The following is a 17,017-nucleotide window of genomic DNA, read 5'->3' as shown; positions in this document are numbered from 1 at the left end:
AATGGAAACTCCAGCGTCACGTGGCCGTAAAATTTATTAAAATAAGAGGCAGCTGTAGCGAGGCTTGAACACCATACAAACACCATTCAAGATGTTATTTGTTTTGTATGTTTCAGTTTCATCTGTTCCTTTGATTGTGTTCAGATGTTGCGATAATTTGTGGTCTGTGTTCTTTGTCAAGTCATGTTTATGCAGCTGCATGTTTCAGTCCTTTGTTTGGTCTTGTGCTGCACGTGTCTCTTTCTCAGCATTTATATGCAGAGAAAGCAACAATTCATATTTGCATATTTAACCCTAAATTGTGATCTTGAATGTGCACTCTCTCTCTCTCTCTCTCTCTCTCTCTCTCTCTCTCTCTCTCTCTCTGAGGCTAAAAATTTTAAAACCCTATTCACAGCGTATCACTGAGCCACGGACTAGTCATGACTCTAGGGCAGGGGTCTTAAATGACTCGTGAGATGACGTGATTTTTCAGCTCGATACTATGGTTGTTGCAGTTGAGGAAGGTACTAAACTTTTTAAGGTATGTAAAGCTATGTATGTACATAGTTGTGTGCTTTGGCTGGGAGTGATACTGTTGCTTTGTGGTTAGGTGTGATGTTTATTGTGATATTTATTTTGTTTATTTTTATTTAAATAATAATAATAATAATAAAAATAATAATAATTATTATTATTATTATTATTATCATTATTATTAGTGTGTGTGTGTGTGTGACCATTTCACGCTACCCATTAAGCCACCCGGACGGCTCCGGCACCATAAGGGTTAAAATCCTTCGCAGTGATGTTTTCCATGCCCTCCCTGGCCGTAACCCTCGGAAGGCTTATGGACAAGATGGGGGTCCCTCCTATTGTTCTCCGAAACCGTGCCTCCGTGCTTGCACCTTTCCTAGTCGAACTCTTCCAAATCTGTCTATCATCATCTATTTCTCCTTCCTGCTGGAAATTTGCTTACATTCTGCCTCTTCCTAAAAAGGATCACAACTCTAATCCATCACACCACCGTACTATTGCTTTAATTTCTTGTCTCTAAAGTTTTTGGATATATGCTCAACAGGAAGATTCTTAAACATCTATCACTTCAAAGCCTTATGATTATCTGATCACTGGTATAGGTTCCGTCGAGGCAGCTCTACTGGGATGGTACTTATAAAAAGTCACAAGTATCCATAATTCTACTCATATCTATGAAAAATTCATAAATTTCTGTCATAAAGACTGGGATTTTCATACCTCTGTCATAGCTATGAGTGATTTAGTTATGGCCGATTTTGCTAGCTTCTACAAATAGCATATATATATATATATATATATATATATATATATATATATATATATATATATATATATATATATATATATATATACACACATACGCATTAATTGATAAAGAAAGGGATTAGAAAGGTAAAAATATTTTTTTTTTTTCACGGCCGGTGTGTAATATTTAAGCTGTATCTTTCTTAAATAAAGAAAATTTGTGCCTAAAACAAGATCTGCCGCCAGAAGGGTCTCAAAGGTAAACAATAACAAGCAGTCACCACTCAGGCGCCACGTTTGTATCGCCGCAACAACACCAGCAATAACATCATGGACACAGCCAGCCCTGCTGCAGCCAAGAGGACAAGAAAACCTAATTGGTCTCTAGATGAGTTTTGCCATTTATTGAGACTTTATAAAGAGCATCTCCAGAGAGAGTGCTTTGTTGGTCAATGTTGCTCTCAAAATCACTGCTCGCACCAAATTGTGACAAAAAAAATCAGTACCAATATGGTCTAATCTGTGTTTTAGAGAGTTCAGTTCACTCAGTTCATTGAGAAAATCCCTCCGTTGGGTAGCACACATAAACTTGTTGTTCGGCCATGTTGGCCTATGAGCAAAGGCAGTGTGTGCGGGTGTGACGTGCGCCAAGGAACGTATAAAACTGAAGTAGTGAAATTAGTTTGGAGGACAGCGGCGATGCTGCCACCTGTCGGCGACCAGCACATTCATAGGAAACGCTTTCAGGAGTGTCTAAGGTATTTCACTACCTTCCTATTTTTTTTTCATTACGAATTCTATAAGGTAACTAAATGTAACCATATATATATATATATATATATATATATATATATATATATATATATATATATATATATATATATATATATATATATATATATATATATATATATATATATATATATATATATATATATATATATATATATATATATATATATATATATATACTTTATTATGGATTATAAAGTAAAATAATTAATATCCTATGTATGTAGCAGCTGCATAAAAAAAATAATAATACTGTAACTAATAATAACGATGATGATGATGATGATGATGATAATGATGATGATAATGAAAATAATAATCATCATACAAAAAGAAAAGGATGCCAAAGAACCTGATCTTTACATATTTTCGAGATGCTATCATTTAAGACAATCACTATCACACATCCAAATATCAAGCCCAGAACACACACTTAAGACAATATTACCATACGGCACACATACACTCTTGTCATTAAAACAACAATTAACACCTCCACATAAAAGTTTTTTTGTACTGTAATGGAAAGCTGAAATGGCAAGGCACACATGCCAGAAAGCTGTTGTGCACTGCACACTGAAAACAAAAATAATAAAACAAAATACACACTTCACCTTACTGGGTTCATCCAACATGTGCAGTGTTACTGGCAATATATTCCTAATATAAAGCAAGCACTAATACAATGAATCAACATTCAATGTTCTAAGGGACACATATATATGGCCTAATGGAGGCCAATGCCATTCCTCACGTCTTGGCTGCACAAGTTCATTACATAATTTCCCATATCATAGGACAGATGTCGTATTACTTCATCATACCTTCAGGATAATCTTTTCTTGAAATACAATAGAAAATAAATTTTCTAAGCAAAATTGATACAGCAATGACTAAAAAGTATTTCTCCTAACGTCATGAAGTTAAAAATAAAAAGAATCCCATGTTCATAAATTTGAGAGGACAGAAGTAAACAATCATTAGTGATCCAAAGATACAAAGTCACTACACACCAAGTAGCTTTCTTGATTGATGCTGTATGTACTGACATCTATTCCTAAAAAAAAAAAAAAAACTCTGCAAAGAACTGTTATAGTGTTTCACAGGACGGCAGCTGACTTCCCCACAAAAGAGCTGCAGAAAAGCATTTTGGGGCAATTGTGACTAAAACCAGGCCAGATATTGGGGATACAGGCCATAGTTAGGCTAGCAACAACTGGTTCTCAATGTGTGGTTTGTGTGAGACAATTTTTTTTTTTCTTTTTTATGTAGGAAGGACACTGGCCAAGGGCAACAAAAATCCAATAAAAAATATGCCCACTGAAATGCCAGTCCCATAAAAGGGTCAAAGCAGTGATCAAAAATTGATGAATAAGTGTCTTGAAACCTCCCTCTTGAAGGAATTTAAGTCATAGGAAGGTGGAAATACAGAAGCAGGCAGGGAGTTCCAGAGTTTACCAAAGAAAGGGATGAATGATTGAGAATACTGGTTAACTCTTGCGTTAGAGAGGTGGACAGAATAGGGATGAGAGAAAGAAGAAAGTCTTGTGCAGCGAGGCCGCGGAAGGAGGGGAGGCATGCAGTTAGCAAGATCAGAAGAGCAGTTAGCATGAAAATAGCGGTAAAAGACAGCTAGATATGCAACATTGTAGCGGTGAGAGAGAGGCTGAAGACAGTCAATTAGAGGAGAGGAGTCGATGAGATGAAAAGCTTTTGATTCCACCCTGTCTAGAAGAGCAGTATGAGTGGAACCCCCCAGACATGTGAAGCATACTCCATACATGGACGGATAAGGCCCTTGTACAGAGTTAGCAGCTGGGGGGGGTGAGAAAAACTGGCCACATCCAGGCCTACCACAAGTATGATGTATTCAAGATTCCTTAATTCTGGTAATCCACCCTCAGTAAAAGAAACTGCAGGATCTCATCCCTCCACTAGGTATTTATATTAAATGTCACTATATAACTATAGCAATATATCATTTTTTCACAGAAATTGAGTAAAATATAAATCATGAAGGAATTAATATATAGGGATAAGAGAAGAAATCATACATTTGGCAAGGAGAGTCTTGGAAAAGCATAACAAAGAACTTCTGCAACATTCACAGTCTTTGATCTAATTTTCAATCTGTAAAACACGACCTCTCCTCATCTTCTTCTCCTCACTGAAACTCAGGTGTCTGAGGCAACTGACACTAGCCCCTTTTCTGTTCCCTCCTACTTTCTCTATCCTCATTTTCAATCCAATGCTGGATGTTACATCTAGGTACGCAATGATTTAACCTGCTCTCACGGCCACGCTCTTGAATCTTCCAAGTTTTCCATCATCTGGCTACGACTACAGAGTCACTCTCAAACTAAATTTATCTGTGCTATATACCTCTCACCTAATTCTTCCAACTATAAGAAATTCTTTGACTAAACTTCCAAAGTGGAGCACATTCTGACTCCCTTCCCTTTTGTGAAGGTCTCCATTCCTGAAGACTTCAGTGTTCACTACCAGCTTTGGCTTTCCTCTCCTTTCACTGACCATGCTGGTGAACTAGTCTTTAATTTTGCTATCCTCCATGACCTAGAGCAATTGATGCAACAGCCTAATTGTATTCCTGACCGTCTTGGAGATACACCCAAGATTCTTGAATTTTTCCTGACCTCTAATCCTTCTGCCTATGCTGTCACCCTATCTTCTCCATTGAGCTCCTCTGACCACAATCTCATATCTGTATCTTGTCCTATTGCTCCAATCCCTCCTCAAGATCCCCTTAAGTGGAGGTGCCTCTGGCATTTTGCCTCTGCTAGTAGGGGGACCTGAGGAGGTATTTTGCTGATTTTTCTTGGAATGACTACTGCTTCCATATCAGAGACCCGTCTCTGTGTGGTGAGCACCTATAAGAGGTGATAGTGTCTGGCATGCAGTCGTACATTCCTCACTCTTTTTCTCGACCTAAACCTTTCAAACCTTGGTTTAACACAGCCTGTTCTTGTGTTACACATGATAGAGAGGTGACAGAGAGATACTTGAGCCTTCCATCACCAGAATCTCATGTGCTTTATATTTCTGCCCAGAACCATGCCAAATCTGTTCTCCAATTAGCCAAAAACTCCTTCATTAAAAGAAAGTGTCAAAATCTTTCAAAATCTAACTCCCTTTGTAACTTCTGGCAACTACCCAAAAACATCTCCAATAACTTTGCTTCTTCTTTCCCTCCCTTATTTCAACCAGATGGCACCACTGCTATCACATCTATCTCTAAAGATGAACTCAAACCTTTGCTAAAATCTCTACTTTGAGGGATTCAGGGCTTGTTCCTCCATCTCCTCGCCCCTCTGACTACTTCGTGCTACCTATTAAAATTCTTTGCAATGATGTTTTCTATGCCCTCGCTGGCCTAAACCTTCAGAAGGCTGATGGACCTGATTGGGTCCCTCCTATTGTTCTCCAAAATTGCGCCTCTGTGCTTGCATCATGTCTAATCAAACTCTCTCAAAAAACTCCGTCTGTCAACATCTACCTTTCCTTCTTGCTGGAAGTTTGCCTACATTCAGCCTGTTCCTAAAAATGGTGCCTATTCTAATCCTTCAAACTACCATCATATTGCTTTAATTTCCTGCCTATCTAAAGTGTTTAAATCTATCTTCAATAGGAAGATTCTTAAACATCTATCACTTCATAACCTTTTATCTGATCGCCAGTATGGCTTCCATCAAGGCCGCTCTATTGGTGATCTTCTGCCTTTCCTCACTGAGTCTTGGTCATCTTCTTTTAGAGATTTTGGTGAAACTTTTGCTGTTGCCTTGGACATATCAAAAGCTTTTGATAGAGTCTGGCACAAAGCTTTGATTTCCAAACTTCCCTCCTACAGCTTCTATCCTTCTCTATAACTTCATTTCAAGTTTCCTTTCTGATCATTCTATTGCTGCTGTGGTAGACGGTCACTGTTCTTCTAAACTATCAACAGTGGTATTACTCAGGATTCTGTCCTGTCACACGCTCTCCCTATTATTTATCAATGATCTTCTAAACCAAACTTCTTGTCCTAACCACTCCTACGCTAATGATACCACCCTGCACTTTTCCTCATGTTTTCATAGACATCCAACCCTTCAGGAAGTAAACAGTTCATGCAGGGAAGCCACAGAATACCTGACTTCTGATCTCTCTAAAATTTCTGATTGGGGCAGAGCAAATTTAGTACTCGTATTGTTCAGTGCCCCAAAAACTCAATTCCTCCATCTATCAGCTCTACACAACCTTCCAGACAACTATCCCCTCTTCTTCACTGTCACTCAACTGTTCCTCTCTTTTACACTGAACATCCTCAGTCTGTCATTTACTTATAATCTAAACTGGAAACTTCACATCTCATCTCTAGCTAAAACAGCTTCTATAAAGTTAACTGTTCTGAGATGTCTCCACCAGTTTTTCTCATCCTTCCAGCTGTTAACTCTGTACAGGAGCCTTATCCATGTATGGAGTATGCTTCACATGTTTGGGGGTTGTTCTATTCATAATGCTCTTCTAAACAGGGTGGAATCAAAAGCTTTTCAACTCATCAACTCCTCTCCTCTAACTGACTGTCTTCAGCCTCTTTCTCATTGCTGCAATGTTGCATCTCCAGCTATCTCCTACTGCTGTTTTCATGCTAAGTGCTCTTCTGATTTTGCTAACTGCATGCCCCCACTCTTTTGGTAGCCTTGCTGCACAAAACTTTCTAGTTTCTCTCACAACTATTCTGTCCACCTCTCTAATGCAATCATTCATCCCTTTCTCTGGTAAACTTGGGAAGCCCTTGCCTGCTTCTGTATTTCCACCTTCCTATGACTTGAACTCCTTCAAGAAGGAGGTTTTAAGACACTTATCTTTCAATTTTTTTACTTCTGTTTTGGAACTTATTTGTGGATCAGCATCTCAGTAGGCCTTTTTTTTTTTTTTTTTCATTGGATTTTTGTTGCCTTTGGCCAGTATCCCTCCTACATAAAAAAAAAAAAAATAATAATAATAATAAATAAAAAAATAAAAATAAACTATTTTTAAGATGCTTTATGCTAAAAGTAAAATGATGTAAAGAAGAAATACACAAGCCCTCAAAATAAAATATGAACATAGGACCTTTAAGAGAGTACTTATGAGTAAATCAGAATTTAGACTAACTGCAACAAGAAAAAAAATAAATCAGGAAAATGAGTTTAAATAGATACAGCAATTGATAAAAAAAAAAAAAAAAGCAGAAATGTGACATTCCACTCATGGAATAATGTTCCCAAGCAATAACATCTTTAATAATGTTTAAAATTAAGCAATAAAGAGTAATCAACAATTTTAGATACTGATAAAATCACAAAAAAAATAATACCTGCTATTAATCTAGACTACACAATATACCTGTCTGTCTATGGCAGTGGTTCCCAAACTTTACTCAGCACTGTACATGGTGCCCCCTTTCTCAAAATTAGGAAGTTTACAGAGATTCAATGCCGAGAACTAAGGAATGAGGTTATTAACATGATAATATATTGAATTCTTTTATAACCACTTCATATTAGATCTTGTTTGTACATAATTACTAATGTCACTGAGTTCTTAGAAAATAATTCATAATTGTATTTAATAAGCATTTTCTGAAGAATGATGAAAATTGACATTTGCAATTATCATCAGGTATAAACCAAAATCTCCTCCCAGAAATTTATCCAACTCATAACCTTCAAGAATACCAGATTCCCCCACAAATGTTGAAAATCAGTGATCAGTAGGAAGGGAGTCAGCCTTGAAAGACAGAAAGATTACTACACTTTTGAGTGAATCTTACCTCCACCAAGATGTCCATGTAGCAAGAAGTCCTCCTCCAGACAAGAAGTTGGGATGAGGAACCCCACAGTGTGGGATTCCTCTTGGTGGTGTCATTTGTAATATTATTATAAATAAAATCTTCAGTTTCACTGTAAATAACATTAAGCAGTATGAAACACGGCTTTGTTCCAGTGATTGTAACTTGCCAATAGGATGTGTGACAGTAATAAATAGTAGTTGAACAAATGGCAGCCATGTTCTCTCAAAATTTAGTACCAGACATGACTCTATGTTGAGTATGTTTGCAGTCCTGTGGTCTTGTTGCAATTACTGAGACTGAGAGGCAGTATGCTGAAATGGGGTCCATATTTTACAGTTCTGGAACATCCATAACCTCAGGCAGTACTTAACTCATTTAACAATGAAAAGTATATAATGGTAAAATTTTATATATATATATATATATATATATATATATATATATATATATATATATATATATATATATATATATATATATATATATATATATATATATATATATATATATATATATATATATATATATATATATATATATATATATATATATATATATATACACACACACACACACACACACACACACACACACACACACACACACACACACACACACACACACACACACACACACACACACACACACACACACACACAGTATGATAAGCAATAACAAACATGATTCACCCCAATTGCGTTCATTATGGTGAATGTCCATTATGGCAATTAGAGAACCTATAGGAAAAATTAATTGGTTCCAGGGAACCTGAAAATAATAAAAATTATTGCAGTTTTTTTAAACAATACATAAAAACAAGCACATTTGCAATACTAAATTTGAAATAACAACAAATATATACAGTACCCTCCCGAGTCTCACTGCCTAGTCCTAAAGTGTTACCATCCTGACTTTCGTGCATTATCACCCAGAGCTTCGTGCTGCTTTGACAAGCACGGGTCACGTTTACTTACTGTTGGCATCATGTGTATATATACAGTTAAATGGAGCAGTCTTCTCTCTCTCTCTCTCTCTCTCTCTCTCTCTCTGTGAAAGTAAGAACAATCCTAAGGGTTGCTAAATAGAATGAGAATGATTGAGAACGAAAATGGAATTATATATATGAGTGAGAAAGAAAGAAGCGAAAATGACATAAAACGAATGAGGAGAGAGAGAGAGAGAGAGAGAGAGAGAGAGAGAGAGAGAGAGAGAGAGAGAGAGAGCTATCTCTCCCTTATTCCTTATCTCTGACAAATAAAGGGAAGGGGAGGTGACAGGCAGTTTTGAGACCAGATGAAAGAAGGAAGATGAAAGGAAAAAGAGGGAGGAAGGAACAGGCAGCAGATAAGTGAGCAGCAGCTTGCACAGCTGGTGAGTTAGTCTTGCAAGTTTTAGTTTGTTATTCAGACTAGATTTTTATTAAAATTTCAGTGTTTGCATGAATGGCAAGTTTGTCTTGCCAGTATTGGTTCATTATTCTGATTAAATATTTGTTAAAATTTCAATGCTTTATCGCAGTTGTACATTATATATATATATATATATATATATATATATATATATATATATATATATATATATATATATATATATATATATATATATATATATATATATATATATATAGACAGACAGATATAGGTAGATAGATACATGCATAAATAATACAGACAGACAGATACTCGTATAGGTAGATAGATATATGCATAAATAATATAGACAGACAGATATAGGTTGATAGGTACATGCATAAATAGACAGATAGAAAACTGTACTGCATATAATTTATCTAGATGAGCATCCTGTTTAAGATCCTACAGCCTAAAGAAAAGCAGCATTTACAAAAATTTGTAAGAAAATTATAATCAACATAATTTAGGTTATTATAAATGTTCCACTGCTATGTAAGTAATATTCTTGTTATTCTTTTCAATTGACAGTATGCATAAGGCACATTATTTTATTTATTAGTAAGTGAAGAGATATCTTACCAGCAGGATTTGTGACCACATCACAGTGGGCCCTGCAGTGTGAGTTCCTCTCAAGTGGTACTGAGAGCATGGAGCTGTTTCACACACCTGAAATAAGATGGCATTTCAGAAACATGATTGATTAATGACAAAGAAAGGCGTGCTGGAGAGACTAGAATTTTCCGCAAACTAACACATTAGTTGTTGTTCCTTTTTTGTCATTGTGGAGTTACAACATCTAACAAAGAGAACATTGCTACAACAGTTTTGTGAAGAAAAGAATGTCATGCAAATGTAACAAATAAGTTTGTATTTTTTTCCTTACTCTTCTGGTTACTGGAAATGCCACATTTTTTCTCTTCAAGCCATGCAGAACACAATTTTGCACTCAGCCAGGAGGCAATGAAGTGTTGCAAGGCATCAGGCAAACCACAGCACAGGACAAGAGGATAGAGTAGAATAATAATCTTTAAGAGACAGTAACTCAGCCAATAGTATGCCTGGCATCAGTGCCATGCATGCTGGAAGGCACTGTGCCCTCAACAGTAAACACCACAGTTCTGCCAACACCAGCAAAACATTACTGTTATTATCAACTTGCCTAATCTCAATGACCTCAACAGGGTCTGTGTAGCATATGCAGCCTCCCTGGTGACCTGGAAAAGTGGCCAACATGTGCCAACACACTACTTACGCCACACCAGCAGAATCAACTTGTCTAGTCCCCACAGCTATCTAAATAATGTCTATCTATCGTTTAAGGGCAGAAAATAAAGCCTACAGCATTTGATAACAATTACAAGTGACTAAAGATAAGATGAGAGAAGTCCTCAGACATGACAGTGTTCCCCTTATTTACACTGCCTTTTATTTGAATTCGGATAACATTACCTTGATCAACATGTCACCAGCTTTTCAAATGTACCTTCTGGCATCAATGGGGAATTCATGGAATCTCATCACCTGCAGAGTACTCTTCCTTTTACCACAAATGCAACAGCAACTCTTGCCTGTGCAGGGAACCATTTTTGAACGTGGGTAACATTCATTCCTTCCTTTCCCACCAAGGCCCTAGTCAGCTGTTGTCAACTGGTGTTCCATCTGTTGCTATCTAAACTCGAGTCGATCCTTCAGCCCCCCTATTGAGACTGTATATCCTCTTATGGAGAATCCTTGGTGTGTACTCCACACTCCCCCTCCCTCCCTCCCACCCTCACTTACTCCCCCACCACTGCCAATGCTGCTGACTGAATGTTCTGCCTCATTTACCAACCTTTGTTTGATAAATTAGACAGATAATCGGGGAAAAAAACAAAAAAAACATGGTCTCCCTTCACTGACCATCCTGGTGAACTAGCCTTCAACTTTGCTATCCTCCACGACCTACAGCAATTGGTGCAACACTCTATTCGTATTCCTGACCATCTTGACCTTTTCTTAACTTCTAATCCTGCTTATGCTGTTACCCTATCTTCTCTGTTGGGCTCCTCTGATCACAATCTTATATATGTATCTTATCCTATCACTCCAATTCCTCCTCAGGATCCCAAAAAGAGGAGGTGCATCTAGCATTTTGCCTCTGTTAACTGGGGGACCTGAGGAGGTATTTTGCTGATTTTCCTTAGAATGGTTACTGCTTCTGTGTCAGAGAACTATTTCTGTGTGCTGAGAGTATTAGAGGTGATAGTGTCTTGCATGGAGGGGTACATTCCTCACTCTTTCTCTCAACCTAAACCTTCCAAACCTTGGTGGTTTAACATAGCCTGTTCTCATCCTGTACATGGTAGAGAGGTGGCCCACAAAAGTTACTTGAGCCTTCCATCACCTGAACCTCATGTGCTTTATATTTCTGCCTGGAATCATGTCAAGTCTGTTCTGCAACAAGCCAAAAACTCCTTTATTAATAAAGTGTCAAAATCTTTCAAGATCTAACTCCTGTCATGACCTCTGGCATCTAGCCAAAAACATCTCCAATAACTTTGCTTTTTCATCTTTTCCTCCTTTCTTTCAACATGATGGCACCACTGTCATCTCATCTATTTCTAAAAACTGAACTCTTCACTCAAACCTGTGCTAAAATCTCTACTTTGGATGATTTAGGGCTTGTTCCTCCCTCTCCTCCACCCTCTGACTAATTTATGCTACCCATTAAAATCCTTTACAGTGATGTTTTCCATGCCTAAACCCTCGGAAGGCTTATGAACCTGAATAGGTACCTCCTATTCTCTGAAACTGTGCCTCCAGGCTTGCATCTTGCCTAGTCAAACTCTTTTAATTCTATCAACATTTACCCATCCTTCTTGCTAGAAGTTTCCCTACATTCATCCTCTTCCTAAAAAAAGATTGACTGTTCTAATCCCTCTAACTACTGTCATATTGCTTTAATTTCTTGCCTATCTAAAGTTTTTTAATCTATCCTCAAAAGGAAGATTCTTAAACATCTATCACTTCACAACCTTCTATCTCTTTGCCAGTATGGATTCTGTCAAGGCTGCTCTACTGGTGATCTTCTGGCTTCCTTACTGAGTCTTTTTTCTGGTGAAACTTTTACTGTTGCCTTAGACATAACAAAAGTTTTTGATAGGGTCTGGCACAAAGCCTTGAGTCTAAACTACCCTCCTACAGCTTCAATCCTTCCTCTGTGACTCCACCTCAGGTTTCCCTTCTGACCATTCTATTACTGCTGTGGTAGACAGTCACTGTTCTTCCCCTAAATCTATTAACAGTGGTGTTCCCCAGGGTTCTGTCCTATCACCCACTCTCTTCCCATTATTCATCAATGATCTTCTAACCTAAACTTTTTGTCCTATCCACTTCTACACTGATGATACCACCCTGTACTTTTCCATGTCTTTTCATAGACGTCCAACCCTTCAGAAAGTAAACAATTCATGCAGGAAGGCCACAATGCCTGACTTCTGATCTCATCAAAATTTCTGATTGGGGCAGATCAAACTTAGTACTGTTCAATGCCTCAAAAACTCAATTCCTCCATCTATCATCTATTTGGTACTCACTCTCAGCCTCCTCTTTCTCAACTGCCTGCACACCCTATTCAGTCTCTTTCTTTCCTTTCTAGCATTCCTGGTAATTGTTCTTACATACCCTATCTGGCTGGCTGCTGCATTTCTCACATTCTCCACAAACCTATCATTCATTTCATCCACACCATTCAAGTTTTCATCCTCCCAGTTTCTCACTCGTCTTCCTGGAAATTCTCCCATCCCACATCCCTCAGTCTCCACTTTCTCCTCTTAGCCTTGGCATTCGTTCCATCTCTTTCATGCAACTTACATTCTAGTACCAGCATGTTATGGTCTGAGACAATGTCATTCATTCCATTCTCATCTATCCACATGCGGTCCACAATGTCACACATTCTCCCATTCACTAGCATGTAGTTAATCACAGACTCCTGGTTCCTAGCACACCAAGTCACTCGTCCTTCTGCCAGGGTTTCATTCACAAACTCATCAAGCATCTCACCATTCCTATTCATTTGCTCACCTAAAATACTTATGTGTGCATTCATTTCTCCCATAACAATCACTGTCTCTCCTGCATGATCTCTTGCAATCTTCTTCAGTATACTGTACTTTCTGCTGTTCTCCCTAACTGCCCTCATATTCCACTGTCATGTACACTACAACTACAACTACCATCTCAAGTCTACTGCACTCATTCCTACACTCCATTCGGGTAGCTAACACGTCCCCACCCTCTGCACTGTCTCCTACGTCAAGCTCTTCTACTTTCAGGCTCCTCATCTTTCTGTGGAGCAAGGCTATGCCTCCTCCTAACTTCTCCAGTTCACTGTGTCCCTTTCCTGCCACCACACTCTCCCTTCCATTCACACCACATCCCTCAGGTGTGTCTCAGTTATTCTTACCAAGTCCAAACTCCACTCATTCAACTCCCTGCATACATCTTCAAATTTGCCAATGCCCCATCCTCTCACATTCATACAACCAAGCTTCATACATGACCTTGCCTGTCTGGTGTCTACTCTTCCTTGCTCCAGTGCACTCCTATCCCTCATTCAGGTAGAGTCCATGCACACAGTGGACCTTGCACACATCCACTCATGCAGTCGCCTGCACATCCTCTCATTGCTGACTTCATTTAGGTGCACCCTGTCTGGCAGGAAGTCCATGCTCTCCCTCAGGGTAGTGTCCAAGTTAATGAAGATGGCATTGCCTTTCTTGCCCCTCAGCCAGTCCAGTTTCATTCTCAGAACTTCCTCCTGGATCATGCAGTTTGTCCATCTTCTAAGTCGCTTGTACCGGTCATTTGATCACTCCTACCACAGCCACAGTCAGGTTCTTGCCCTGAGCAGCTTTCACTGCCTCCACAACCTCCCTCACTGTTTCTTCTGCTCCAATCCTCTCCAGGTCATTACTGCCACACTGGATTACAAACAGACCATTCTTAAACTTCTGGGTCTTCTCAGTCACTGTCTTCTTTATTTCATGAATTTTGGCTCCCCTCAGACACTCCTGTGAGCTCCCACTCATCTTGGTCTTGAGGTGGGAACCTGCATTTCTGACCATGCTGTCCCCAACAATGCAGACTGGGGACCTCCTCCAGATAATTTTCTTCATTGTTGGCCAGCCCTCTTCATGAAGCTGGTCTTTCTCCTCTGTTTGCATGGCCTTGTCTTCTAGGTCTTGCCAGGCATTCACAGCCTGTGTGTCCTTATCTTTGACATCCTCTGTCTACATGTCCTTTATGCTGGTCACTACTGCCATCATCTATGTTTCCTTGGCCACCATGTCCTCCTTCCTGGTCTTCAGCTTCTCTTTTGCCACCTCCAGACATTCATCACACAAAAACATAATGTTTTTGTGGCTCAGCATCTTGGTGGAGGCCTTGAGCCCCATACAAGCTGTGTGGAACCATAACTTGCACGCCTCACACTCCACGCCACTACATCTGGTCATCACACTCCTTGCACACCTTGCACTCATCTGCAGCCATCCTGATTCTTACTACTGGTAAAATTCGGAAGTTATTGGAAAAGCAGGAACGGAGTCTCTCAGGATTACTCCTGAGTGCCAAATCTTGTTTGTTTACATCGAGGAACTTCTTCAATGGGATCACATTTAACTTATTTCAAATATTGAATTACCTTCTTATCCTCTGTGTCTCTCCTCCAGATATATGAAAAGGAAATATTTACAGAAATTATAAATTAATAAATGGTAGCTTTTGCTATGTCTTGCAATATTTGAAATCAAGTAACTTCATTCAAAAACTGAATTATGGTACAGCAACTGAAACAATTATGAATTAAAATTTTTGTTTGAAAATCAAGTTATTTGGAAAGAGAGACATTCAGTAACTGTGATTTCATTGTATACATACAGTGAAACCTCGGTTACCGAACATCTTCCTCTTTAAAGAAATAAATTTTTAAACAAAATTTTTAACTCATTATTGGTTCAGTTGCAGTACCATAATTCAGTTCAAGAGCAAAGTTATTTGACTTCAAATATTAAAAGACACAGCAAAAGCTGCCATTTATTACTAATTTATAGTTTCTTTAAATATCTACTCAGTTTTATATATTTTGGAGGAGACACACAAAGTGTAAAACAGTAATTCAATATTTGAAATACGGTATATGTGATCCCATTGAAGAAGCCTCGATATGAACCACATTTTCGGCGCAGAGGAGTAATCCTGAGCCACCTGTGGCTCTCTCAATGACTCCCGATGCCATCACTACTGCACAACTGTAATTTTCCATTAGCTTTTCCCTGCAGCAAGATGGATCAGTGTTATGATCACCTTCATTTCAGCAGTAAGTGGCTTGCTCATCTCTGTAAGGCTTTCCTCACTAGATCAGTGACCTGCACAATCTAAGTAGTATTTTCTGATGAGTTCTGTCACTAATTTCATTCAATACATTCTTTCTGGATAAATAATTTATGAGCTGGAGATGTTGTGAATTAGCCATCTTGGCTGTGGGAGGGTCTGTCATAAGCTGCTAAGACAGGGTAGATTGGCATAGAATCAGTGAACATAAAGATAACTCAGTACACACACAGAAACAGTTAACTCATCCCCTGTTTTCAGGAATAACACATTCACACACACATAATCATCCATTTACAGAGAAGGATTTCAGTATATTACATAAAGCTGATGCACATACAGATATCAAAATTATTAGAAGCTGTTTACATTAAACACTTGAAACCTGAATTAAATAATCAATTATCATCATCACAATTATATCTTTTATAAATGATGTTCAGAATTTTGGGCATTCGGGTTCATGCCTATCTAATTCACAAAATGCTTTGTGTCAGTCCTCACCATGCCATCAACGAGAATATACGAGGCTCGTCTACAACATAACAGCTTTATTTTACTTGTTTTTTGCCTTGTATAAGATGTTGTTAATAGGTTGTATGTTGTCCATTAATATTTTTCACTACTGTCTGTGTTCCTTTTGATTATTTTACTTACTTTTACTGTTTATTTATCCATCTTTCCTTGCCTACATTGCTATGCCCTCTGTTGTTACATTTTGTTGTTTTCATGCTTTTAAAAGTCTTGTTATTATACTTAGTCCACACACACACACACACACACACACACACACACACACACACACACACACACACACACACACACACACACACACACACACACACACACACAAAAAAAAATATATATATATATATATATATATATATATATATATATATATATATATATATATATATATATATATATATATATATATATATATATATATATATATATATATATATATATATATATATATATATATCTGTGTGTGTCTGGATGAAAGTGATGGCAAGTTCTGCATTTTGTATTTTCCTAAGGACTTTCTCTTTATTCCTTAAAATTTTCCAATTCTCTTTTGTGTGTTATATGATGACATCTTTATTGTGTATCATCTGTCATATTGTGACTTTGGGTCTGTGACTCTTCTTCAGTGGCTGCAGTGGGATGATTCACTCTCAGTATTTGAGGAGAGAATGAGTAGCTGGTCAGAGTAGCCAGTATTTAAGACTGTTCACAGCCTCCCACATGTAGTGTCGTGGTTTGTGACTGGTTATTCTGCAGCACTTTTGTCCTCATGCTGGGTAAGGCTTTCAAGGGTTCTGACTGTATTTTGAGGCTT

General features: G+C 38.1%; 1 protein-coding gene and 1 long non-coding RNA gene across 9 annotated transcripts in view; one reads left to right on the top strand and one right to left on the bottom strand.

Annotated features, from left to right (window-relative positions):
* Positions 1-17,017, top strand: part of LOC135098426 (uncharacterized) — a 43,883-nt gene that overhangs the window by 163 nt on the left and 26,703 nt on the right. For 2 of the 3 annotated variants that reach the window (XR_010266984.1, XR_010266983.1), the window contains exon 2: positions 398-523. This is a non-coding gene — a long non-coding RNA (uncharacterized LOC135098426). Of the gene's footprint in view, positions 524-17,017 lie in introns of all 3 variants that reach the window. The other variant, XR_010266982.1, reaches the window with a different exon arrangement.
* The window catches only part of LOC135098424 (uncharacterized), a 32,682-nt gene continuing 25,252 nt past the window's right edge, over positions 9,588-17,017 (bottom strand). For 2 of the 6 annotated variants that reach the window (XM_064000786.1, XM_064000787.1), the window contains one exon: positions 9,841-9,966. In XM_064000786.1, coding sequence (XP_063856856.1) covers positions 9,856-9,966 — 111 coding nt within the window. In that variant the 3' untranslated portion in view covers positions 9,841-9,855. Of the gene's footprint in view, positions 9,967-17,017 lie in introns of all 6 variants that reach the window. The other 4 variants (XM_064000793.1, XM_064000792.1, XM_064000790.1 and 1 more) reach the window with 4 other exon arrangements.

Source organism: Scylla paramamosain, unplaced genomic scaffold (genome assembly GCF_035594125.1).
Source record: "Scylla paramamosain isolate STU-SP2022 unplaced genomic scaffold, ASM3559412v1 Contig61, whole genome shotgun sequence".
NCBI classification, from domain to species: Eukaryota; Metazoa; Arthropoda; class Malacostraca; order Decapoda; family Portunidae; genus Scylla; species Scylla paramamosain.
Note: the sequence above shows the minus strand (reverse complement) of the source record. Positions and strands in the feature narration are given on the sequence as shown.